The following is a 26,962-nucleotide window of genomic DNA, read 5'->3' on the forward strand; positions in this document are numbered from 1 at the left end:
GGGAAAGGGAAGGAACGGAAAGGAACGGAAGGGAAAAGAAGGGAAGGGAAGGGGAACCGCCTGCCCTGTTGCTGCTTGGCCGGAATGAACAGTCTGGAGAAAGTGAGCGGCGGGAGCCGGTCCTTTTCCAGCCCCGCTAAGAGCCGCACGGACGGCGGGCTAAAAGCAGCCCCCCAGCCCCGACCTAAGCCAAACCAATCTCCCCGGACACCGGAGGCCAATTAAAGTTTTCCTGCCGCCCAGCTGTTCCGGGTCTCCTCGACTCGCCGGCGACCCGCGGCTGTGCCTCTTCCATCCCGGTGCGCGAGGAGAGGCATGTCCAGCGCTTCCAGGAGCGTCTCCTCTGCTTCTCTCTCCTCTCCTTCCCTCGGCAGGAGCAGGACCGGCGGGGGACGGTGCCGGGAGCCGGGGGCTGCGCCAGGACGAGCGGGAGACTGTCCTGCGGGCCGATGCGTTGAGCGGCCGGGGATTGGAGGGAGGGAGGCCGGGCCGGCCGCTTTTCCCGTGCGGACCGTCGAAGGGGAGAGGCCGGTTTGGGGGGAGGGATTTTTGTCGCTCAAGGAGAGAGTCCGGTTCTTTTTTGACCCGGTTTGATTTGGGGAGGGGGGGCTCTTTCGGCCCCCGTTGGTGTCTTTTTTTTTTTTCTTCCTTCCCGGGGAGGGAGGGGGGTGTGGTCCGTCCGTCCCCTCGAGGATGGTGCCCGCTTGGCTGTCGGTGTTGGCGTTGGCCTGCCTGGGCGCGGAGGGCGTCGCGGGGCAGCTGCAGTACTCGGTGAAGGAGGAGGAGGCGGAGGGCACGGCGGTGGGCAACATCGCGGTGGACCTGGGCCTGTCCCCGGCGCAGCTGTCGGCGCGGCGCTTCCAGGCGGTGTCGGGCTCGCGGACGCCCTACCTGTCGGTGGACCTGGGCACGGGGGCCCTGTCGGTGCGGCGGCGGATGGACCGCGAGGCGCTGTGCCGGCAGAGCCCGTCCTGCCTGCTGCCCCTGGAGGTGTTCCTGGAGGCCCCGCTGGAGCTGTTCCGCGTGGAGGTGGAGGTGCTGGACATCAACGACCACGCGCCGGCCTTCCCGCGCCCGGACCTGGCGGTGGAGATCTCGGAGGGCGCGGCGCCGGGCACCCGCCTGCCGCTGGAGAGCGCCGCCGACCCGGACGCGGGCACCAACGGCCTGCAAGACTACCGCCTGTCGCCCAACGACTTCTTCTCGCTGGACGTGCAGACGCGGGCGGACGGCAGCCGCTTCGCCGAGCTGGTGCTGGACCGGCCGCTGGACCGGGAGAGCCAGGCGGTGCACCGCTACGTGCTCACCGCGGTGGACGGCGGAGCGGAGGGCGAGGAGGAGCGGGAGGAGGGGGCGGACGAGGAGGAGGAGGAGGGGGGCACGGAGGACCCGGCCCCCCGGGACCGGCCCCGGCAGACGGGCACCGCCCTGCTGACCGTCCGCGTGCTGGACTCGAACGACAACGCGCCCAGCTTCGCCCAGCCCGCCTACACCGTGTCCCTGCCCGAGGACTCGCCGCCGGGCACCCTGGTGCTGCAGCTGAACGCCACCGACCCGGACGAGGGCCCCAACGGCGAGGTGGAGTACGCCTTCGCCAGCCACGTGTCGGCGCGGGCCCGGGCCCTGTTCGCCCTGGGCGCCCGCAGCGGCCGGCTGGAGCTGAGCGGCGCCCTGGACTTCGAGGAGAGCCCCGCCGAGCAGCTGGTGGTGCAGGCCCGGGACCGCGGGCCGGGCGCCGTGCCGGCCCACTGCCAGGTGCTGGTGAGGGTGCTGGACGCCAACGACCACGCGCCCGAGCTGGCGTTCAGCACGCTGGCCGAGGCGGTGAGCGAGGCGGCGGCGCCGGGCACCGTGGTGGCCCTGTTCAGCGCGGCCGACCGCGACGCGGGCGCCAACGGACGGGTGCGGTGCCAGCTGCTGGGCGGGGCGCCCTTCCGCCTGCAGCCGGCCGCCCGGGGCGACTACTACGCCGTGGTCACGGCCGGGCCGCTGGACCGCGAGGCGCTGGCCGAGCGGGCGAGGGGCGGCGACTTCGACGCCGCCGGCCACGTGGACGGCCCGGAGCTCGACGCCGCCGGCCACGTGGACGGCCCGGAGCTCGACGCCGCCGGCCACGTGGCCGGCCCCGAGCACCGCGACGACGACGACCCGGAGGAGGAGGAGGCCTACACGCTGACCGTGGTGGCCCGCGACGGCGGGTCGCCGCCCCTGTCCAGCAGCCGGTCCTTCCGCGTGCGCGTGTCGGACGAGAACGACAACGCGCCCCGGTTCAGCCAGCCGGCCTACGACGTGTTCGTGGCGGAGAACAACGTGCCCGGCGCCTACATCTCGGCCGTCACGGCCACCGACCGCGACCGCGGGGCCAACGCGCGGCTGGCCTACGCCGTCCTGGACGGGCAGATCCAGGGCATGAGCGTGGCCACCTACGTGTCGGTCAACGCGGAGAACGGCTTCCTCTACGCGCTGCGCTCCTTCGACTACGAGCGGCTGCGCCGGTTCAGCTTCCAGGTGGAGGCCCGGGACGCCGGGCGGCCGCGCCCGCTGGCCGCCAACGCCACGGTGCGGGTGGTGGTGCTGGACCAGAACGACAACGCGCCCGCGCTGCTGGCCCCGCCGCCCGGGCCCGCGGGGGGCCCCGCCCGCCGCGCCCTGCCCCGCCGGGCCCCGCCGGGCTCCCTGGTGGCCCGCCTGGCCGCCGCCGACGCCGACGACGGCGACAACGGCCGGCTGAGCTTCGCGCTGGCCCGGGGCAACGAGCTGGGCCTGTTCCGGCTCGACTGGCGCTCGGGCGAGCTGCGCACCGCCAGGCCCCTGCCCGCCCCGCCCGAGCCCCGCCGCCCCTTCGAGCTGCTCCTCGAGGTCCGGGACCACGGACAGCCGCCGCTCTCCGCCACCGCCACGCTGCTCGTCCGCCTGGTCGACGGCGACGGGGACCCCGACGGGGACCCGCCCGACGGGGACCCTCCCCCCGGTGGAGGAGGAGGGGGCGGCGGGGGCGGGGGCGGCGTTGGCGGGGGGGCCCGGCCCACCCCCCGGGCCGCGCCCGCCCCGGCCCGGCCCGCCCACCGCCAGCGGCCCGGGGCGCCCGTCCCCGCCGGCCCCGGGGGCGCGGCCCGCGGAGGGGCCGGGGGCGCCCGGCCCTCCGGAGGCCCCGGCGAGCCCGCCCTCGACCTCACCCTCATCCTCATCGTCGCCCTGGGCTCGCTCAGCTTCATCTTCCTGCTGGCCATGATCGTCCTGGCCGTCCGCTGCCGCAAGGACCGCAAGCTGGACCTGTACACCTGCCTGGCGCGGGGCGGGGGCGGGGGCGCGGAAGGGGCCGCGGACTCCGCCTGCTGCTGCCCCTGCTGCTGCTGCCCCCCGTGCCGCCGCCGCCGTCGAGGGAGCGGCCCCGGGGCCCCCGCGGGCTCCGCCGGCGGGGCCGGGGGCCCGTCGTGCTGCAGCCGCCAGGCCCGCGCCCGCAAGAAGAAGCTGAGCAAGGCGGACATCATGCTGGTGCCCAGCGCCAACGCGCCCGGGGCCCCCGACCCGCCCGACGCCGCCGGCCCCGGGGGCTTCGGCGGCCCCCACCACCCCCACCACCACCACCAGCCGCCGCCGCCGCCCGGGCACAACTACTGCTACCAGGTGTGCCTCACGCCCGAGTCCGCCAACACCGACCTGGTGTTCCTCAAGCCCCGCAGCCCCGCCTGCAGCCCCGCCCGGGGGCCCGGGCCCGGCCCCGACGGGGACCCCAACCCCGGCCCGGGACCCGGACCCTGCGCGGGCCTGGGCGCCGGCTACCCCGACCAGCAGCCCGACATCATCGCCAACGGCGGCGTCCTGTCCACCGAGGTGAGGCCCGGGACCCCGGGATCCCGCCCCACCCGCCCTCCCTTCCCCATCCCGGATTCTCCCCCACCCCGCCCCCTCCCTCTCCGTTCCCAGCCCCCCATCCCGATTCCCCCTGCCACCCTGATATCCCCCATCTTCATCGCCCCTTTTCTCGACCTCACTTCTCCATCGCCGTTCCTAACCCCTTCCCCCTCCCCCTTTGCCTCTCCTTCCCCTCTTCCCCTCCCTCCTTCCCTCTTCTCCTCACTCCTTCCCCTCTTTTCCTCTCTCCTTCCCCTCTTTTCCTTTCTCCTTCCCCTCTTTTCCTCTCTCCTTCCCCTCATTTCCTCTCTCCTTCCCCTCTTTTCCTCTCTCTTTCCCCTCTTTTCCTCTCTTCTTCCCCTTTTCCTCTCTCCTTCCCCTTTTCCTCTCCTTCCCCTCTTCCCCTCCCTCCTTCCCCTCTCCCCCTCCCTCCTTCCCCTCTTCCCCTCTCCCCTTGCCCCCCTCCTTCTCCTCTTCGCCTTCCCCCTTCCCTTTGTCCCCCTCCTCCACCTCTCCCTTGGCACCCCTTCATCTCTCATTCTCCCCTCCCTTTCCCCACTCACTCTCCACCCCCGGCTTCATCCATCACTTTGCCCCCCGCCCTCCACGGCTTTCCCCTCTGACTGTCCGTTTTCCCTTTAGCTCTCTGCAAGCCGGGAGAAGGGAGGAACGGGGCTCAACCTCCCCTTGGCCCCTGTACGAAAGGGGCTTCTCGTCCACTTGGTGCTTTTGCCCCCGATGCCCAGCTCAGCCAGCCCAAGGCCGAGGGTCTGTCTGTGGGCCCTGGGGCCGGAATGGGGCCGGCTTGGGGTCCCCGGAGGATGAGGCAAGGAGGCTCTCCTTCCGGGACAGTGGACCGCAGACAGTGAGGTCTGCAGGCAACCACCCATGCCGCCTGAATGTGAATGAAGTTGGAGGGGCTAGGACCCCTGGAGAGATGCAAGGAACAGAATGGCTTTAAGACTCTGGGGCTGAACTCCTGCTTGTACCCCTCTCTCCCTCTCTCTTTTTCTTTCCATTTCTGCCTCCCTCTTTCCTTCCTTCCTTCCTTCCTTCCTTCCTTCCTTCCTTCCTTCCTTCCTCTCCCTCCCTCCCCTCTCCCTCTCTCTCTTCCCCCTCCCTCTCCCCTCCTCCTTCTGTCTCCCTCCCTCTCTCTTTCTATCCCTCTCTCTGTAGCTCTCCCCGTCTCCCTCTCTCTCCCCCTTTTCTTCCCCTGACTTCTCCCCCAGTCCTCCGTTGTCTCCCTTCCTCTTAGTCTGTCTACCTCTCGTCCTCCCAGCACAGCTCATCTGCAGATGAGGGCCCCCGAGTCTGTTTGGATTGTTTTATAGATTGGTGGAGGACTAAGCAGATCAGAGGGGTGAGCAGAGGTAGTAGGTTTTCAGACAGGGGTGGGTGGTGGTGGTGGGCAGCATGTGTGTGTGTGTGTGTCTGTGTGTGTGTGTGTGTGTGTGTGAGAGAGAGAGAGAGGGATGGGTGGCTGATGGAGTTGGGGAGACGGCCTGGAGGAGTTGGAGGCCCACAATCCCCAGATGTCCTCCCTGTTGTTAGCAGGAGCTTTAATGAATGGGCCAATCCATTCCCCGCTTTTTCCCCACTCTCCACTGACTGCCCTTTGGTATCAAATCACGTCCTGAAAATAGATCACCGCGAAAGAAGGGCTGCCAACCCACCCGATCTCGTCTTCTCTCCCTCGCCGAGGGTGTTGGGCAGAGTGCGGCCTGTGCGGGATGGAGCTCGGACTGAGGTGGCGGTGGGGGGGGAGGGGCGGGGGGGTCAGGGGGAACGCCGACGTGCTCGGAGAAAGTCGGCCCCTGTCAGCCGTCAGCCCTGGGTGGGACGATGCGACCCAGGCCGGGGGAGCGGAGGAGGAAATCACTTAAATTTTACGGCAGCCTCTTGGAAGCTGGCCTTTTACCACTGACCCTTTCAGGTTTCCCTCATAAAATAGATACCGCTGGGAGTCTGGGCTCCCTACGGCTCTGAGGCATTGAAATCCAGGCCTCTCTGCCGACCGGTGCCAGAGATCACCTTCCTTCCCTCCCGAGCCAGATGTCTGTCAAAATTTTGGTGACCTCCCTACCCTCACTGGCTCCCCACCATCCCCGAGACCTGACACCACATCCATCCCCGCGTGCCACAGTTTGAGTGTGACTAGCCCTTCCCGAGCACCGGGTGGGGAATTGAGGAGGTGTCACTGTTTTTTCTTCCAGGCCAAGCACCAGCGAACGGAGCTCAGCTATCTGGTTGACAGGCCGCGGAGAGGAAACAGGTAGGGATCCTTTCTCCTGCAGGGCCCCGCTGGGGAAGGTGGGAGAACTGGCCGTGTTTGTGGGCCGGAAGTCAAAAAAACGGAGCCCACTGGATTTATGTTGAGGACCCAGGGCAGAGCCTCTTGTGTGCCTGCCTGGTGGTGGGGGTTGGGGAGGGCGGTGGCCTACCCTGGCTGTCGGGCATTAAAATCGGCTTTGGTTTGGTTTGAGTAGTATTTCCTGAGTGCTCACTAGGTGCCAGGCACTGTACTAAGCGCTGGGGCTGATAGAAACTCACCCGGTTGAACCCTGTCCCAAATTAATCCCCAGTTTACAGATGAGGGAACTGAGGGCAGAGAGAAGTTAAGTGAGTTGCCCAGGGTCACCCAGCGGACAAGTGACAGAGCCGGGATTAGAGCCCAGGTCCTTCTGAGTCCCGGGCCCGGGCTCTAGGCACTAGGCCCCACCGCCTCACTCTACGCAACCCGAGTGACATGATTCCCCAGTTCGGTTTTTGAGGGGGAAACCGAGGGCCCCGTCAGGCGCCTGAAAGACCGGGCCCCTCGAGAGCTCGGCCTGGCCCGGGAGGCGGTGTCAGGCCACCCGCCGTCGGTTCGCACCGGGTGCCGAGCGATGGACCGAGCGATCAGACCGTCCTGTCCCGGGTCCCGCGGGTGTCTCCGCAGACGACACGGGGGAACGGAGAGGATGTGCCCCCTCTCCCCACCTGGTGGATTCGAGGTCGTGGGGTGGGGGGCAGAGCTCATCCTTGGCCGGAAGGGTTTCCGGGGGAATTGGACCCTGCCGCCGGAGGCACGCGGTGCCCGGCTGCGAATTGACATGACCCGCGCCGTCTCGCCCTGCCCGCCAGCTCCGCCTTCCAGGAAGCCGACATGGTGAGCTCCAAAGACAGCGGCCACGGGGACAGCGAACAGGGGGACAGCGACCACGATGCCGCCAACCGAGGTCAGTTAGCGGGTGAGTGTGGGTCCGGCCGCCCCCGCGGGCATGGGACGGAGGGGGGAGGGGACCGGGACGGGACTGGCGGGGGAGACTCGCCCTGCCCCGGAGGCCCTATCAGGGTGGTGGGGGTCAAGTCGGGCAGCGGGCCCAAGGGAGGTCGGCGGCATCCCAGGTGAGAGCGGAGGTCGAGCAGAGAGTCTCCTGTACAGCTGTTGAGACTAAGGAGGGGGTCTCTTTTCTTCATCGTGCCATCGAGGTAGGGGGTTTTCCTACCCCGTCCGGGCCGGGGTTGGAAGCGTAAGGAGCGGGAGAGACATGCCTGTCATCTCTTCCCTGGGCAGGCAGCAAGCCAGGAGACTGGTGTGGGAGGAGGAACTTGTAGCGAGGGGGCCGGTCTCGTGAGAGACAGCTTCATTTTATGGTGCTCAATCGGTTAGTTCCTGATTATGTATATACATAGAGAAAGAGAGTGTGTGTGTGTGAGAGAGAGTGTGCTTATGTCTGTGTGACAACTATATGCGGTATATGGGGGTGTGTACAGGCCAACACCCCCACGCGTGTACATATTACTTGAACGTGGGCTTGCATATAAGTGTACATAGTCCTTGCTGGGCATCAGTGTCTTGCTTTGTCACGTCACCCAGATTTGAAAAGTGTAAATGTGTGGCCAAAGAAAAGCCCCCCACCCTGCCCCGTCTTTTTCCTGGAAGTTTCTTGATGAAAAGAGAAAGGCAAGGACCCAGCGGAGACTCACCGTGACACTCGGAAAGGCGTCGAGGTGCCTTAAACTGCCAGATTGATCAGTCAGGCAGTCGAGTTGATTGAGCACTTACTGTGTGCGGAGCACTGTACCATTTGCCTGGAAGAGGACATGCACCGGTTTAACTATGGGTAGACGTGTTTCCTGCCCACGCTGAGCCTACAGTCTAGAGGGTGAGACATGTTAATACTATTGATGATGGCATTTGTTAAGCGCTTACTAGGTGCAAAGCACTGTTCTAAGCGCTGGGGGGGGATATAAGGTGATCAGGTTGTCCCACGTGGGGCCCGCAGTCTTAATCCCCATTTTACAGATGAGGGAACTGAGGCACAGAGAAGTTAAGTGACTTGCCCAAAGTCACACAGCTGACAAGCGGCGGCGTTGGGATTACAGCCCGTGACCTCTGAATCCCAAGCCCAGGCTCTTTCCACTGAGCCACGCTGCTTCTCTATATGAGTTAGTAAATGACGGACATGGTCATAAGGAGCTGGGGTGAATAAAGGAGGCAAGTGCACGGGCGATGCCCAAGGGAGAAGAGGAAATGAAGGTTTAGTTGGGGAAGACCTCTCGGGGGAGATGGGCTTTTCTTAAGGCTTTGAAGGCTTGGGGGAGAGCCAAGAGTTGGAGTAGCTATAATAGTAATAGTAATAATGATGATGATGATGATGGCATTTGTTAAGCACTTAGTGTGTGCGAAGCACTGTTCTAAGTGCTGGGAGGATACATGGTAATCTGGTTGTCCCACGGGGGACTCACAGTCTTAATCCACATTTTACAGATGAGGTAACTGAGGCCCAGAGAAGTGAAGTGGCTTGCCCAAAGTCACACAGCTGACAAGTGGCCGAGCCGGGATTAGAACCCATGACCTCTGACTCTCAGACTCTTTCCACCGAGCCACGCTGCTTCTATTTGCTAATTATAATTAGCCACACTGCTAGTTATACCATTCATTTAGTGCCTTCAAAGTACAGGGCACAGTACAGGATGAGAAGCTACGCCAGAGAGCTGCGTTGATTTGCAGCATCCTCTGCCGTGGGCTTAGCACCGTGCTCTGCCCACCGTAAGGGCTCAGTAGATACTGTGGACTGATGAGCCGATTCACTCAATGGTAATTTATTGGGCGCTTCCCACGTGCGGGGCACTGGCCTGAGTGTTTGGGAGAGGATGCAGAATAGACAGACGCACGTTCCCCGCCCACAAGGAGCTCAGCATCTCGCGGGGCAGGATCATCATTCGGATCGACTCTACCTACCGTGTTCGAGTGGAAGGAGCCTGAGCCCGGGAGTCAGAGGTCCTGGGTTCTATTTCCGACCCTGCCACTTCTCTGCCGAGTGACCTGAGGCAAGTTCGCTTTACTTCTCTGGGCGCACTTCACTTCTCTGGGCCTCACTTCCCTCATAATAGGCTTAAAGGCAGTGAACCCCGTGCGCAACCATAGACTGTGGCCAACCTGATTAGATTGGATCTACCCCCGTTCTCAGTACAGTGCCTGGCACTCAGTAAGTGCTTTTGTTGTCCGACCCGTAGCCACGCCGTGGGCGCATCTCCCCCAGAACGCCCCACCTCCACCCGCGGTCATTCTGGTAGTGTCACCGTAAGAGTTTTTGTGGGAAAAATCCGGAAGGGGTTTACCGTCGCCTCCTTCCACGCAGTAAACCCGAGTTTCCGCCCTGGACTCTCTCCCGTGCCGCCGCTGCCCAGTGTGGGTGAGTTTGAACTTGTAGCAGGTGGTCTTCCACTCGCTAGACACTGCCCAAGCTGGGAACGGAAGGGGTAGGCCTCTGCTTGACTCTCCTTCCCCTAGTCGAGACTTGGTAGAGGACTGGAAGCTCTCCAGATGTGCCCCTGAGCTGGGGCAGAAAGTGCTTTACAAATGCCATTTAAAAAAAAGCATTTGTACCAGAGATCTGAGAGCATACAGTGGAGTGAGCAGAGATGTGAAGCAGCATGGCTTAGAGGAAAGAGCCCGGGCTTGGGAGTCAGAGGTCGTGGGTTCTAATCCCGGCTCCGTCGCTTATCAACTGTGTGACTTTGGGCAAGTAAATTCACTTCTCTGTGCCTCAGTTCCTTCATCTGTAAAATGGGGATTAAGTGTGTGAGCCCCACGTGGGACAACCTGATTACCTTGTATCTACCCCAGTGCTTAGAAGGGTGCTTGGCACGTAGTAAGAGCTTAACAAGTACCATAATTATTATTGTGTGCCCTTCGCCGATCCATGAGGAGTATTTATTGAGCACTTACTTTCCGCAGAGCACTGTACTAAGCACTTTGGAGAGTACATGGAAACAGAGTTGGTAGACTCCCTTCTAGGCCTGGAGCTCCTCTCTGCCTCCTCTGTGGGATCACGAGCTTTCAGAGGGCAGGTGCTGTGTCTGCCAACTGTACCACCCTGTCCTGAGTGCTCAGTTCAGGGGCTCTGCACCCAGGTGGGACTCAATAAACGTTGTAGAGCCAAAGGACTAGGGCAGGATGGGGCAACCAAATGTCAGCATGGAAGGCAGGTGGGCAGCGGAGGAGATGGCTTTCCTCCACCCTCCCCTGTCCTCCCCCCGATCCCTCCCCGTCTGTTTCCCCCTTCCCCTCTTCCCTTCTCTTCCATCACTCGCCGCTCCCCTCAGCCCGTTGACCGACCCACCCCTCCTCCCGATCACTCCTCTCCCCTCTGCATGGTGGCCCTCCCACTTACCCCCCCCCCCCTGCACCCTCAGGCCCCCCAGCCCGCAGCGGGTGGGTCTCCCGTTGTCACGGCGCTCTCCGCCTCGGGGATCCCGGGCTCTGGAGGAAAGGCCACAGAAACAGCCATTCAAGGGGTCCTTTCTGTGGCTGCAAGTGATTAACATGCAGGCCCGAGGAGGCTGGAGGAGGGCCAAAGCAGCTCCCGCCGCCCGCCCGCCCTGGGAACAGGGCGGCCATTCTGCGGCCTGGGCCCTGAGGACACACCAGCGAGTTCCCACCTGAATGCCAAGTCCCCCGCCATCTTGGACCCGCCTCGGGCACAGAATTGATGGGGGAACTTGCCAAGGGCTGTGCCTGACTCCCTCCCCACTCCCCTTCTTCCTTTCACGTCCCCTCCCCCTGAGCCCAGTCTCAGGGTCAGCTGTCGGTCTCTGTTGATGCGTTTCCCACCCTCCCCCGTAAGGCTTGTCCGGCAGCCACCTCGGGGCCGCTCCCTGGGCTGGCGCCCTTGGACTCGCCGAGCCTCGAGGGAGGGCATGGGGACGGGGGTCAGCGCCAAGACTGGCCCTCCTGGATGTGGTCTTTATGGCTAAATGAGGCTTACCAGTCGGGCTGTTGGGGGTCTTCCCGTTATCGGGCTGAGGACCCCCGCCTGGCTCAGGGGTCATTAGTAGGTGAGCGTATGCCCACCGCATGGTTGGACCCGATCCGTGGCGGCGAAGATGGCCGCAGTTCCAGGGCTCCCGGGGGACGACGTTTTTTCTCTTTCGGTTGGCCGTATCTCCCTGAGTTTCCCATTCACCCGTGCGTCACCTGTCATTATTTCTCAAGCACATTGGGAGGGCTTTGAGGGCAACAGGCAAGGGTCCCCCTCTAGACCGTCAGCTCATTGTGGGCAGGGAGCGGGTCTGCCAACTCGATTGTATCAGACTCTCTCAAGGACTTAGGGCAGTACTCTGTACACAATAAGCGCTCGGTAAATACCGTTGATGATGATGATAATGGTGCACCTGTGCTCTCTGGACAAATCTTGCCTTGTACCTCACGTCTCAGCTGGCTGCTAAGCCAAGAGAACCTTCCTGATTTTTCCAGGGTTTTGCGGAGAAGGTCTCAGGGTGACGTTCTTGAGAAGCAGCATGGCCTTAGTGGCTAGAGCAGGGGCCGGCAATCAGAAGGAACGGGGTTTTAATCCTGGCTCTGCTCCTTGTCTGCTGGGTGACCTTGGGCATGTCACTTCACTTGGCCGTGCCTCAGTTACCTCAGCTGTAAAGTGGGAGTTAAGACAGTGAGCCCACTGTGGAATCAGGGACTGTGTCCAACCTGATGATCTTGTATCTTCCCCTAGCGCTTAGTACAGGGTCTGGAACGTAGTAACAATAATAATAATGATGGCATTTAAGTGCTTACTGTGTGCCAAGCACTGTTCTAAGCGCTGGTGTTGGGGAGTACAAGGTGATCAGGTTGTTCCCACGTGGGGCTCACAGTCTTCAGCCCTGTTTTACAGATGAGGAAACTGAGGCCCCGAGAAGTTGAGTGCTGTGCCCAAAGTCACACAGCTGATAAGTGGCGGAGCTGGGATTAGAACCCATGACCTGTGACTCCCAAGCCCAGGCTCTTTCCACTGAGCCACGCTGCTTCTCACTTGACGTAGTAAGCACTTGACAGATACCACGGGCGGGGAGAAATATGGTTTAGTGGCCGCTTTTGTCTCAGTCAGTCAATCGATCTTGTTTTATGGAGCACTCACAGTACAAAGTACGGTATAATCAGTACTTGGGAGAGCACAGTATAGGGGAAGCAGGCATGATCCCTGCCCTCGAGGAACAATTTTGAAATAAATTAGGAGGGAGAAGGAACCAAGTGTAAATTTAGGTAGGTAATTGCTGTGGGTGTGATGGGCGAATACCTAAATAACAATAATAATAATAATGACATTTATTAAGCGCTTACTATGTGCCAAGCACTGTTCTAAGCATTGGGGAGGTTACAAGGTGATCAGGTTGTCCCACGGGGCGTTCACAGTTTTCATCCCCCCATTTTATAGTTGAGGGAACTGAGGCCCAGAGAAGTGAAATAACTTGCCCAAAGTCACACAGCTGACAGTTGGCAGAGCCGGGATTTGAACCCGTGACATCTGACTCCAAAGCCCGGGCTAAATGCTTTGAAGGTGAGGACTTGAGGGCAATAGGGAGGAAAATTGGGTAGGAGGGGACTCAGGGAGTTCCTCTTGGAGGGGATGGGATTTCAGGAGGGCTTGAAAGAGGAGGTTTACTTCCCTGGGCATCAGTTTCCTCACCTGTAAAATGGGTATTTAATGCCAGTTCCCCCTCCTGCTTAGGTTGTGATCCCCACGTGGAACAGGGATTGGGTCCGACCTGAGGAACTCTTATCTACCCCAGCGCTTAGAGCAGTGCTTGACACTTGGGTTAGCGCTTATCAGATGCCAGAGCGGTAATACTCGGGGAACGGCGCTTTGCCCGGAGTAACCTGCCATCCCCTTGAAGGCAGAGACCACTTCTTCTGACTCTCCTCTTCTCTCCCAAGCACCTAGTACAGCGCTTTCCATACAGGAGGCTGTCAGCTCCTGAGGGCAGGGTCAGTAGCCCTGACCCTGGCCGGCAGAGTCAGTTTCCCACTGACCAAGTCTTTGGTTTTTAGCGGTAGCGTCTCTTGGCCTTGAGGATCGGACTCACCAAGATGGGTGTGAGGGTCTTGCCGGTGAACACGCAGGCTGTCCGTGTGTCAGCTAGTTCCCCGATCAATCTGGAGAGTGCCTGTCATCCTCACAACCAAAGACCTTTTCCTGCAAAAAAAATCTCTGGCCGTGACGGAGTTGGAATCAGCTCTGAAAGGAAATACACGCCCCTGTTCCGCCTGCAGAATGAGCGCTCAATAGAAGCCAAACTTTGTGATCCGTTACCATCTCTCCTTTTCCTTGATGGAAGAGGAAATGGTTTGGGGCAGAGAAGCGCTCACCTCCGAATGTTCGCAAGGGGAGGGTGTCACAGGTGGACCATCATGTGGTCTGTCTAAGCGTGAGGAATGGGAAGATGAAACAATGAGAAAAGGAAATTAGTTTCAAAGGACACCTCAATTTCAGTGGGAGGGGGCTCAGATTCAGGCACAGATTTTTTTCAGGGACGCCAACCCGTTGTCCCTGTGTCCGAGGTGAGAAAAATCTCACGTTTCTCCCGCGATGAGATGGATCAGGAGGCTGACGTGTCTTTGATCCACTAGCGGCTTGCGTGGGGTAAAAGACACAGGTCGTTTGGTGTGGGATGGTCCGGTCCTCGTGGCTCAAGGCAGTGTGGAAAGGCCGGTCAAAGGGACCACCTCTTCCCTCCCCGACCCGAGCTCTCCAGCCAGCCCAAGGAGCCGGGCACGTCCCCGCACTCCATCCTGGCTTCCGCCGACGTCGGCCCCGCGCTCCACGCCTCGGTGGCCAGTAATTTATTGCCAGGCTCAGCCGGCCCAATTATCGACCGAAGGCCGGGCCCCAAGTCCGCCGTGGAGTGCTGCAGAGATGAATTTCCAATATGGAGGCAGTGCCAAGTGAGATGAATCTCTGATTTTATAAAAAGCCCGGAATCTATTACTATTATCATGATTATTATTTGTATTTCCCTACGTGGCTGTTTTGAGCTCTGAACGAGTTGTCAGTGCCGGAAGTGGCTTGTGAAGTGAGAGCTTCCTCAGAGCGGGACTCAACCGTGAATGGATAGACAGCTATCGATAACGATCGGGGTATTTATTCAGGGCTCACGATGTGCGAAGCGCTGTACTGAGTGCTGGGGAAACCTATGAGGTAAGCAGGTTGGGCACAATCCCTGGCCCACTAGAGACTGACAGTCTACCGTCAGTAATTGAATTGAATTATGGTATTTGTTAAGCACTTTCTAGGTGTCGAGCACTGTTCCAAGCGTTAACCAGGTCAGGTATAGTCTCCGTTCCACTTGGGGCTCACGGTCTAATCAGGGGAGGGAGGACAGGATCTGAGTGCCCATTGTACAGTTGAGGAAACAGAGGCTCAGAGAAGGTAAGCAATCGGCACAAAGTCACAGAGTAGGCAAGTGGAAGAGACGTGGGATGAGAACACAGGTCTTCTGACTCTAAGGTCCATGCTCTTTCCAATAGGCCAGGCTGCTTCTCATCATCGGTCCTGCGAATTGAGTGCCTGCTCCCTGCAGAACGCTGTACGGAGGGCTTTGGAGAGGACGTGTGAGGAAACACAATATGATAAGCAGCGTGGTCTAGTGGAGAGAGCCCGAGCCTGGCAATCAGAAGGATCTGGGTTCAAATTCCGGCCCTACCGCTTGTCTTCCGTGTGAACCTGGGCAAGTCACTTCACTTCTCTGTGCCTTAGTTACTTCATCGGTAATAGAGGGGTTAAGACTTGGAGCCCCCTTTGAGACATGGACAGTGTCCAACCTGATTAGCTTGCATCTACCCCAGCACCTGGCCCAGAGTAAGTGCTTAACAAATACTGTTAACAAAAACAAAAAATTAAGTGTTCTTCCCCTCAAGGGTAAGTGTAAGTCAGAGCAGGAAGCCACCTCATTTAAAGCTAAGGGTTGTAGCGGTGGGTGTGAGAAGAGTACACTTTAAGCGCTTAGGGGGTGAGGACTCAAATTGCAAGGGGGTCGTAGTTGAGGGGGAAGTGGGGGTGGGAGTGAGAGGTTGATTTAGGGATCCTGCCAGGGGTTTAGATGGGCTACTGTTCTTTGCAGAGAATTGCAGTTCACTGAATGCTTTAACGGTCAAACCGTCTTTTTGGGTGGTAGAAACCCTGCCCAAAAAAAATGGAGAAGCTTCCTTTCCTAGTGGTCCATCGGCCCCTTCCCCTGGTTGAAGATGCTGCCTTGGGGAGGAAGGCCGTCTCACCGGTGTCAGCTGGCAGTCCAGTTGGAGGCATCGTCCCAGGCTCGCGGAGGGGCCAGGGACGGTCCCCTAGGACTGGCAGGCTCCTCCGCTCCTCAGCTTCCGACGGCCCTGCCCATCTCCCTAGGGATATAGCCGTCCTGATGCCAATCTAGGGGAATCCGTGGGCGTGTTCCTTGAAAAGCAGCAAAGTCTAACGGACAGGGCCCAGGCCTGAGAGTCAGAGGACCTGAATTCGGATCCTAGTTCTGCCACTTGTTTGCTGGGTGACCTTGGGCAAGTCCTTCCCTTCTCTGGGCCTCAAGTTCCCTCAGCTGCAAAATGGGGATTAAGACCATGAACCCCTGTGGGACAGGAATTGTGTCCAACCTGATGAGCTTGTATCTACTTCAGTGCTTAATATAGTGCTGGCATATAGTAAGTGCTTAACAAATAGCATGGAAGGGTGGGGAGCAAGGGCACCAGGATTAGAAGCCGCCAGGCTAGCCGGGAAGCAGAATTAGAAAAACACCGTTAAAAGGGAATGGGTCCGTATTGCTGTGTTGTCCTCTCCCAAGCACTTAATACAGAGCCAGTACACGGTAAGGGCTCTGTAAATGATTGATTGACTGAACTCACCCGTGAGACGATTCATTCAGTCGTATTTACTGAGCGCTTACTTGGAGCAAAGCACTGTATTGAGCGCTTGGGAGAGTACAGTATAGCAACAAACGGACACATTTCTGCCCACACCAAGCTCACAATCTAGAGGGGGAAACAAACGTTAATATAAATAAATTACAGATGTATACTGATATGTACATATGTGCTGTGGGAATGGGAGGGAGGATGAATGAAGGAGCAAGTAAGAATGGCACAAAAGAGAGCGTGAGAAGAGGAGAGGAGGGCTTAGCAAGGGAAGGCTTCATGGAGGAGATGGGCCTTCAGTAAGGCTTTGAAGTGGGGGAGAGCAATTATCTGTCTGATATGAAGAGGGAGAGTCTTCCAGGGTAGAGGTAGGAAGTGCGTGAGGTGGTCGGCGGCGAGACAGACGAGATTGAAGTACAGTGAGAAGGTAAGTAACGAAGCTTAGAGCAACCAAGTGTGCGACCTGGGTTGTATTAGTAGAACAGCGAGGCGAGGTAGGAAGGGGCAAGGTAATTAAGTGCTTTATAATAACACTAATAATAATGGCATTTGTTAAGCGCTTACTATGTGCCGAGCACTGTTCTAAGCGCTGGGGAGGATAGGAGGTCATCAGATTGTCCCACGTGGGGCTCACGGTCTCAATCCCCATTTTACAGATGACCCGGGATTAAAGCCTACGACCTCTGACTCCCAAGCCCCGGCTGTTTCCACTGAGCCACGCTGCCTTTTCTTTAAAGCCAATGGGGAGGAGTATTTGTTTGAAGTGGAGTTGGAAGTGGAGGTGACAACTGGAGCTTCTTCAGCAGTGGGGAACATGGTCTGAACGTGCTTTTTGAAGGAAAATGGTTTGGGCAGCAGGATGGAGTCTGGACTGGAAAGGAGAGAAACTGGAGGCAGGGAGGTCAGCGAGGACTGATAGAAAAATCAAGGCGGGATAGGATAAGTGCTTGCATGACGATCAGCTTTGATTTGTCGCACGGTCCTCCCCGGGGTCCTCTGGACCCGAATCGTGTGCCTGTAGTCTGCGTTGAGGGGGGTGAACCCCCTCACCACAAATGTTCCCCCAACGGGGGCCCCGGGAAGATGGGCCAGCGTGGGTGGGGGACCGACGGACAGAGCCAACCCCGGGCTGATGTCCACTTGCCTCCCTGAGGATCCCCTGAGGGCGGGGTCTGTATCTGTGTCCCTGTGTTCCCCCTCGGCAGGCACGGATCTGTTCTCCAACTGCACGGACGAGTGCAAGGCCCTGGGCCACTCGGACCGCTGCTGGATGCCCTCCTTCGTCCCTCCCGACGGCCGCCAGCCCACCGACTACCGCAGCAACCTGCACGTGCCCGGCATGGACGCCATGCCCGGCCTGGAGGCCGGGCCGGATGCCCACCTGCTGCTGGAGCCGCCCGAGGCTCAGCCCGGCCCCGCCGAGCGCTCCTTCTCCACTTTTGGCAAGGACAAGGCCCTGCCCGGAACCCTGGACAGGAAGGAGCTGGATGGCCTGCTGACCAACACCCGAGCGCCTTACAAACCGCCCTACTTGAGTGAGTGAGTGGGAGCCGGGGGAGGAGGATGGGAGGGTGGGAGGTGACGGTGCTGCTAGCGATCTTGTCGCCCGAGTCAGTCAATCGGTCATTCGTGCTTACTGAGCACTTACTGTGTGCAGATCCCTGAGCTAGGTACTTTGGAGAGCACAGTATTCATTCATTCAATTGTATTTACTGAGTGCTGCACTCAGCGCTTGGGAGAGTGTGATATATCAATGAACGGACTCTTACCCTGTCCACACCCAGCTTATAAGTCAGAGTTCGAGCTTACGGCCCAAATCCTGTCTTCAATATTAAGCGGACCAAATTACTCACTTTTGTCTAACCTACTTTCCATTAAGCATTCGAATGATGTAAGCTCATTTCGGTCGGATAGCCACAGTACTTGTCTCTCTGAGTCCCAGAAGAGATTTCGAAAGGTCTCTTACCTTTGTGGTTGTGCACCTGGGGGTCACTGAGAGACGGACTGCTCCGGACGACTGTCGAGCGTTGTCATCTGAGTCACGGTATCAGTATAGCGGTAGAACAGACACATTCCCTGCCCACAGTGAACTTACAGTGGTTTCAGGAGTGGGGATGAAGAAAGGGAGCAACCCAGAGCGATGCAGAAGGGAGTGGGAGAAGAGGGAAGGAGGGCTTAGTCAGGGAAGGCCTCTTGGAGGAGATGGGCCTTTAGTAAGACTTGGAAGGTGAGGAGAGTCATGGTTTGTCGAATATGAGGAGGGAGTGTGCTCCAGCTCAAAGGCGGGACATGGGAGAGAGGTTGGCGATGACACAGACGATCACTGAGCGAAGGTACATGAGGTGACCTTGTTCGGTCAGCCCCGGCGAGGGCCTTGGTGAAGGCGGAGGGCCTGAGCAGGAGTGGTCCGGGCCTCATCGCCCCGGGGGCTTCAGGGAAACGGTTCTGAGAGGCTACCCGCCACTGCACCCTGACCGGGATGGGGGTCTGGCCCGCCATTCCCAGGGTGTTCCCCTGCCCCTTCCCCTTGAGATCTGGGTGGGCCTGAATCTGTTGAGGTGGCTGAGATGGGGAATGGGGAAGTTCTGGGGCTGAGGGAGTGGCCACCCTGGGCAGGGGATCAGAGGCTCCCACAGTAGGGCACCCCCGGACCGGTGGCAGGAAGCCGTGGGGCGTGTTGAGCTCCGTGCCGTGTCCTGCTGACAACGCAAAGAGGGGAAGGCCCTGCTGTGGAAGCCAAGTCCTTGCCCGTGGGGCAGAGGGCGTTGGGGAGGACAGGGCCGGTATTACCCACCCTGTCACTTCGGGTACGTGAACCCACGGGTCTGGAGGACCCTAGAAGCAGTGGCTGGAGGAGGAGGAGGAGGATTGATCGATGGGTTGATGGATTGATTGATAAAAGCCAGAATGGGTTGATGGCAGGCCGAGGCAGATGGTTAGATGTCTCCCTTTGGACAGATCCACTCTGTGAGGTATCTCGCTGCCCTTCCCGGAAGAACCCAGCCCCAAGCAGGGGCTTCCCAGAACTGCGTCCTTTTCCATGCTGAGCACTTCAGGGGATGGGCAGGGGGTTTCAGGTTGGTGACCATGGAACTGTCCACAAATCTATCAATCATATTGACCGGTAGTTTACTTTGTGCAGAGCACTGTACTAAGCCACTTGAAAGAATATAATCAAACAATATAGGAGAGTTGAGACATTCTCTTTGGGGAGGGCCCCTCAGTTCATACCCGTTTCCGTTGGGAAGAACACACACACACGCGCGCGCGCGCGCACACACACACACACACACACACACACACACACACACACACACACACACACACACACGCTTACCACCACCCTCAGAATCCTTTCCAGGGCTAGAGCCAGAGGAAAAACTAGAGCCGGATGTCAGACGTGAATCGGTCAACTGGCAGCATGCACTTTGAAAAGAGCTCCGTACTGAACGCTCCTGAGAGGACGATGGCTTAGAAGGCCTCCAGTTGTTGACTGTATACTGTGTGCAGAGCCCTGTGCTGAGCGCTTGGGAGAGGACAGTTGCTAGTAGACGCGATCAAAGAGCTTGCGGTGAACTGTCGGGGGGACGGTGGGGAGAGAGGAGAAGCAGAACTGGGAGTGAGTTGGACTTTGGGAAAGGGTTCTGGGTGGCATGTCCCCAAGTGCTGTGGCACCAGGAGGATCTGAAGCAGTTGAGAGATGAATCAGGGAGGGCCACCTGGCGGAGCTGGACTCTGGGGCCCAGGTGACGCAGGCCTCCCGGTTAGAGCTGGGGATGTGGCATTGGGCCGGGAGAGATGCGGTTTCTCCGGAAATCCCCCGTTGAGCTTTGGGTGAGATGTGTGTGTCCGTGCGTGTGCGTATCCACGTGTGGCTTGGGTCTCCCCGAGGGGCCAGCCGCGGGTCAGGATGGCTCTCGGCCGGCTGAGCGGAGGAGTCCATGACCCTCAGGCTCGCCGTCTTCTGGGTCACTGGTGCCTCCACCGGAACCTTCCCGGCTCCCATGCGGGCAAGACTGCCTGTCCACGCGGAATCTCAGGGCCCCACGTTCCTCCCGCCTTCCGGCGGACTCGGTAGGTGGATTGACCCCAGGCCTCTTCTTGAACTGGTGCTGCCCTCGGTTAGATCCACCTTGTGAAAGGTTCCGAGGTCAACGGGGAGCGGGGAAGTCGTGAAAATGAGATTTGTGCTCCACAAGAGGGTCAGATTTCTCCCCAGCAGTAGCGGAGAGTTTTCATTTGGCCCACGTCGCTCTTCTCCCCAGGCTGGTAACTATCTGCAAGCTTTTAAGGCGGGTGGGAGATTGCTCTTCACGACTATTTTCCTCTTTATCATCTCTGTGAAATGCACTCCCCCAAGCGCTTAGCGTGCAGTGTTCTATAAGCAATAAGCGCTCATTAAATACAATTGTTCTGATTTGGAGTGCTTTTACTAGGCTGAGAGACATTTCAAGATTTTCCTATTCCTTAATGGTATCTTCTACTCCCACAGTGGAGAATGGATACCGGCGTATTTAGGGTGCCTTGAACAAACTGTTTCAGTCAGTGGCGTCTATTGAGTGCTTCCTGCGGGCAGAGCGCTTGGGAGACAACCAGAAAGCCAGTAAGCATCATCCCTGACCTTAAGGAGCTAACAATCTGGTGTTTTCAAGTTCTTGGATTTGAAGTTGTGTCCTTATGGCCTGTCTGTGGGAAGATGGTTTTGTTGTTGTTGTTTTTTGCTATTTGTTTAACACTTAGGATACGCCAGGCACTGTACTAAGCTCTGATTTAGACACAAGCTAATCGGGTTGGATACATTCTCTGTCGCACATGGAGCTCCCAGTCTTAATCTCCATTTTACAGATGAGGTAACTGAGGTCCAGAGAAGCCAAGTGACTTATCCACCCCAGTGCTTAGTACAGTGCCTTGCACCTAGTAATGGGTCCAGCGCTTAGAACAGTGCTTTGCACATAGTGCTTAATAAATGCCATCATCATCATTATTATTATTATTACCACAATTATTATTAATATTAACATTTATCACTATCATTATTATTATTCTCTGTGGCAGTTCTTGGGGGATGAGGAGACCCCTGGGGTCCCCACCTTCACCTAAACAGATTTGTCAATCGTTTTAGCTTATTTTTTGAGCACTCACTGTGTGCGGAGCACTGTTCTGAGCGCTTGGGAGAGCACAAATAGAATAAGAAGGCCCAGTCACCCAAGGCAGTTAGTTTCTGGGAGAGGGGGGCAGGCAAGCTCCAGAGGGATGAGACTCTGAGCCAGACACAGCAACTGGAGCGTGAAGCCACAAATATTCCTCCCCCAGCTTCCTTGGAGGTTTCTCTGGAATTTTCCTCTCTTCACTGAGAGCACTTTTTTTTTCTAGGATTACAAATAGGTTTTGGTTCTCTGCATTTCTTCTTTGCTCAGCGGAACCCACTCTGGTGTTGGACTACTGGCCGTCTCCTCTCCCTGGCTCTGGCATCGGTGAGGAGCTTGGAGAACACAGTTGCTTTTTCAGGCCCAATTTAAACCATTGACCTACAGAGGCAGCCATTAAGCAAACCCAGTCTCCATCACCGGTTTGGGTATCCGTCAGTGGGAATTCTTTGATCCTTGCCGGCTTTTATTTACCACCCAGATTCCGTCAACTCGCTTTGGTTTCTCCCCGCTCCGTTACATGCAATTTATGATGATGGATGACTCAATTGGTGGTATTTATTGAGAGTTCACTATGTGCAGTGCAGTGTACTAAGCACTCGGGAGAAGACAACGCAAACAGAGTTAGCCGAAATGCGGCTGACTTCACAAGTTCGGTGACATCTTGTCGGCAATAGTCAAGATGCCCCCAATTGCACACTGGTGTTTTTTACTAGCGTAGTTCTTGTTTTTACTCATCAACCAAATAACTGTAGACTTCTGAGGTCTGACTGTACTTCTCTGCCACTCTGGGTGTATTGGAGAACCCGATTTTTTTTTTCTTCTCAGTAAATATCATCAGTGGTACTTTTTGAATGCTTGCTGTGCCCAGAGCACTGTATTAAGCACTTGGGAGAATGCAGTACAGCTGAGTTGGTAGACACTGAGTTGGTAGTCCACAACAAGTTTATGGTCTAGAGGGATGCCTGTTTCTGTTTGTCCAAGCTGTTCCTTTCCTCGTACTCTATTCATTTTCTAAAACTGAATATTTTCCTTAAGACTGTGAGCCCCATATAGAACAGGGTCTGTATCCAACTTGATTATCTTGTTTCTACCCTAGTGCTTAGTTCACATAAGTGCTTCACCGTCACCGCAGTATTATCAGAAAGATGGGGAGGAAATAAGAACTTGCCTGTGAGAAACAAAAAAAATCTTTTATTTGTCGATCGCTATCTGCCAATCCCTGTACTAAGTGCTGGAGTCGATAGAAGATAATCATACCAGACACAGTCCCTGTCAGTTGTGGAAACTGACATTTTACATTTGAGGAAACTGAGGCCCGGAGAAGTGAAGGAACTTGACCCAGGTCACCCAGAAGACAATTGGTGGAGGCAGGATAAGAACCCAGGTCCTTCTGTCTCCCAGACCCAGGCTCTCTCCACTAGACCATGCTGCTATCCCCATTTTACAGACAGACAAGGAAGGTCGCTGGCTCTATTCCGTCTCAAAGGACTCTTCGCTTTTCCTCTAGACCATAAGCTTGTTGTCGGCAGAGAATATATCTGTTCATCATTTGTTGAATTGTACTATTGTACCCTCCCAAGCCCTTAGTACAGTGCTCTGCACACAGTAAGTGCTCAAGAAATAGGATTGAGTGAACCGAGGCCCGGAGAAGAGAAACGGCTTTGCCCCGATCACATAGCGGGCAATCAGCCAAGCCGGGATTAGAACCAGTTCCTTCTGACTCCAAAGCCCATGCTCTTTCCACTGGTCTATGCTGTTATCCCCATTTTACGGATGGATGAGAGACCAAGGCCTGGGGAAGTGCAGTGTCTTGCCCATGGTCATGGCCCAGTCAAGTGACAGAATGAGGATTAGAGCCCAGGACTTCCAACTCTTTTACGCTAAGCTTTTCGAACTATAGAAAGGTCAGTTTGCCAAGCCCTGTGTCCTTGGGTTTAGCATCTTCCCTTCGGTTTCTAAAAAACTTGAGAAAGTCGGTACCGTCTGTTGCTAGGTGGGAGGTTTTTAAGTCTTTACCAGAAGGAATTAGCAAATATGCCTAGCTTAATAAAGTCAGTCAGTCAGCGGTGTTTACTGAGCATTTACCGTATGCAGAGCGGCATACTAAGCACTTGGGAGAGTGCAGTAGAACAGAGTTGGACACATTCTCTGTCCACAAGGAGTTTAGATTCTAGAGAGACTAAATACCATTGATTAAGCTTGTTTTTTTCTCTTCTCCCCCCCCCCCCCCCCACCACACACACACAATTGGATTCCCATCATCATCTACTCTATTGCTGGAGATCCATCCTATTTGTTTAGCTCCTGAAACCTTTTGAATCTCAATAATTTGTTATTTATATTAATGTCGCTTCTCCCCCTCTAGACTGTAAGTTGCTGTGGACAGGGAATGTGTTGACTAATTCTGTTATATTGTCATTCCATCAATCAGTCGTGTTGATTGAGAGCTTACTGTCTGCAGAGCACTGTATTCAGTGCTTGGAATAGTACGTCCCAATAGTATAACTGACCCATTCGCTGTCCACAGTGAGCTTACTGTCTAGAGCGCTGTCCTCTGCCATACCTGAAGTAAGCATGCAATAAATCTGATTTATTGGTTTTGGAAGTGGGGCATTGTGGACTTGGTCCTCAGTGTTGGCCTGTCTCCAGTCCTCCCATACACCGTGGTGGCCAGTTAAGGGCTGAACTGGCAACTCCTTGCCATCTGCCTGCTGCCCAAGGGACTCCCGACTGGTAGAAAGGGCCCTGGTCCGGGAGTTAGAGGACCTGGGTTCGAATCCCAGCTCTGCCCTTTGCCTTGGGCTAGTGACTTGTGAGGCCCCCTCTGAGACAGGGATTGCATCCAACCAGATGGATTTATATCCACCACAGCGCCTAGAACAGTGCTGGACACATAGTAAGCTCTTTAACAAATACCATCATTATTCACTTTTCTGAGCCTCTGTTTCCTCATCTGTAAAATGGGGATTCAGTACAGGTTCTCCTGTTCCCCTTTGACCCAGAGCCCCATGTGGGACCCAAGGATTGTGTCTGACCTGATTATCTTGTCTCCAGGGCTTAGAATGTATTCTTATCAATCAGTTGTATATATTTACTACTTAATAAATGCCATTATTATTATTATTATTATTATTTAGCACTTACCATGGGCAGTGCACTGTACTAAGTGCTTGAGAGAATGTAGTCCAAGAGCTTAGACATAATATTCTGATCTGCCTGGGTGAAGGCAGTCCGTGAATGAAGTTTGCTTGCTCTCCAAGCATTTTTCTTTTTCTCCTTCGTTCATTCATATTTATTGAGCACTTACTGTGTGCAGAGTACAGTACTAAGCCCTTGGAAAGTACAGTTCAGCAACAAAGAGAAACAGTCCCTGCCCACAGAGGGCTCACAGTCTAGAAGGGGGAGACAGACATCAAAAAAGGCATCAATACAAATAAATAGAATTGTAGATATATACACAAAAACAAGTAAACAGGCATTGATATAAATAAATAAAATTGTAGGTATGTACATATATACAAAAGTGCTGTGGGGCAAGGGTAGAGTAACGGGAGCAAGTTGGGGCGATGGGGAGGGGAGGGGGACCTGAGAAAAAAGGGAGCCTAGTCTGGGAAGGCCTCCTGGTGGAGGTGAGCCTTCAGTAGGGCTTTGAAGTGGGGGGAGTGTGATTATTTGGCGGATTTGAGGAGGGAGGGCGTTCCAGGCCAGAAATAGGACATGGTCCAGGGGTCGACAGCGGGACAGGAGAGAACAAAGCCCAATGAGGAGGTTAGTGGCAGAGGAGCGGAGGGTGTGGGCTGGGCTATAGAAGGAGAGAAGAGAGGTGAGGTAGGAGGGGGCAAGGGGATGGACAGCTTTGAAGCTATTTATTTCACTTGTACATATCTATTCTATTTATTTTATTTTGTTAATATGTTTTGTTCTCTGTCTCCCCCTTCTAGACTGTGAGCCCACTGTTGGGTAGGGACCGTCTCTATATGTTGCCAACTTGTACTTCCTAAGCGCTTAGTACTGTGCTCTGCACACAGTAAGCGCTCAATAAATACGATTGATTGATTGAAGCCAGTAGTGAGGCGTTTTGGCTTCTCCATTCTGGGCTAATCTCTCCAGCACTTAGTACAGTGCCTGGCACCTAGTAAGAGTTTAACAAATGCCATTATTATTATTATTACATAGTACCACACTAGCCCAGGGTTTTCCAGCATCTTGTGGCAGGGCTTCCTTACCTGCACTGCCATTTTCTATTGCGGGTGGGTGTTTCCAAATGGGGACCTTCCATCCTTTGCTTTGTGTTTGTGTGTGCTTGCGCTCTCCCTCTCTCTCTCCTTTTCTCTCTCCTTCATGCCCTTTTTTCTCTCCCTCTCTCTTGCCATTTTCTCTCTCCCTCCCTCTGGCCCTTTTTCTCTCCCTTTCTCTCTTGTCCTTTTTTTTCTCTCTCTCTTCCCCTCAATCTCTTCCCCCTTTTTTTTCTCTCATGCCCGTTTCCTTTCTGTTTTTCTGAGTCTTTCCTTACCTGGAGCTCTTGGGGTAATGAGTTGTGCATTCTGAATGAGCAGTTGTCATTAGTGTTGTTGGCTTTAGCACGTTTGTGCTCTCACATCAGTGCGCTCATTTGCTTCTTACCAAATCTCTGAGGAGTAGGAGGGAGGCAGCTAGAATTTCATCCCCATTTTACAGGTGAGGAAACTAAGGGACTTGCCCAAGGTCACATAGCAGGCCGGTGGATGGTTCCTGTTTGGGGATTCTATGTCAAGGTGCCCAGAAGGTGTCATTTGTCATCACTTTGAATTATCTTCTTTCCTTAAAGTTTACCTTCCAGGCTAAGTTCTAGGCCTGGGAAGAGTTTGAAACGCCCTGGAAGTAAATGTGTTACTTGGTCGGCGCTTGATATTTGGCAAGCACTGTATCAAGTGCTGGCATTGATACCATAATGGACATGAGGGACACCCTCAGTCTAAAGGGGAGGGAGAAGAGGTCCCCGTTGGGCAGAGGAGGAAACTGAGCTCCCAGAGAAGTGAAATGGCTGGCTTGAGGTCACCCGGCAGGCAACCGGTCTAGTGGATTGAGCGCAGGCACAGGCCTGTGGTGCCCGCCGAGGCCCCAACCTGTTGACCAGCCTCGTTTTATGTTCCAGACGGCTCCCAGCTTCTCCCTGACTTGGTCCACTGGCCCTGGACTCAGACCTGAGCGAGGTATGCCCTGCGGGATGCGGCCCCGACAAGAGGGGTAGTGCAAGGCCGGAGGCCAAGCAAGGTGCCAAGGAGAGGAAGACGCCCACCCTGGCCTGGTCTGGCCTGGCCCGGCCTGGCCCGGCCTGGCCCCGGCCACTTCCTCGCTCGCGCCTCTCCCAGAAGAACTCTGACTCGAAAAAGCCCGCCCCTTACGAAGATCTCAGAGCCGAGACCGCAGGAACTTGATCCGTTATTGAAATTGGTTGCTAACACGATTAAATCTTATTTAATACTCCCCCCCGATCCCCAAGCCAGACTCTTTGTGATGGGGGTGAAGTGGGTCCTGTGCTCGGGAGGGAGCCAGCAAGGGGTGAGGATCAATCAATCAGGTTTATTTATTGAGCGCTTGCTGTGTCTGAAATTGGTGGACACGTTCCCTGCCCACGGTGAGCTTACAGTCTGAAGGGGGAAGGCCATGTTGGTCACCAAAGTCTTGGGGCTGCTCAGAGAAGCAATGTGGCCTAGTGGAGAGATCGTGGGCCTGCATGTCAGGAGAGCCGGGTTCTAATTCTGGAGCTGCCATTCGTCTGCTGGGAGACCTTGGCCACTTCATTTCTTTGGGCCTCCGT

General features: G+C 56.5%; 1 protein-coding gene across 1 annotated transcript; it reads left to right on the forward strand.

Annotated features, from left to right (window-relative positions):
* Positions 1–26,962, forward strand: PCDH10 (protocadherin 10). The gene is given in 8 exon segments (XM_038748054.1): positions 1–1,323; positions 1,326–1,400; positions 1,402–2,995; positions 3,122–3,834; positions 6,069–6,127; positions 6,979–7,085; positions 17,218–17,547; positions 26,297–26,962. Coding segments are annotated over 8 exon segments (3,561 nt in total). The 5' UTR covers positions 1–693; the 3' UTR covers positions 26,350–26,962.

Source organism: Tachyglossus aculeatus, chromosome 6 (assembly GCF_015852505.1).
Source record: "Tachyglossus aculeatus isolate mTacAcu1 chromosome 6, mTacAcu1.pri, whole genome shotgun sequence".
Classification (NCBI taxonomy): Eukaryota; Metazoa; Chordata; class Mammalia; order Monotremata; family Tachyglossidae; genus Tachyglossus; species Tachyglossus aculeatus.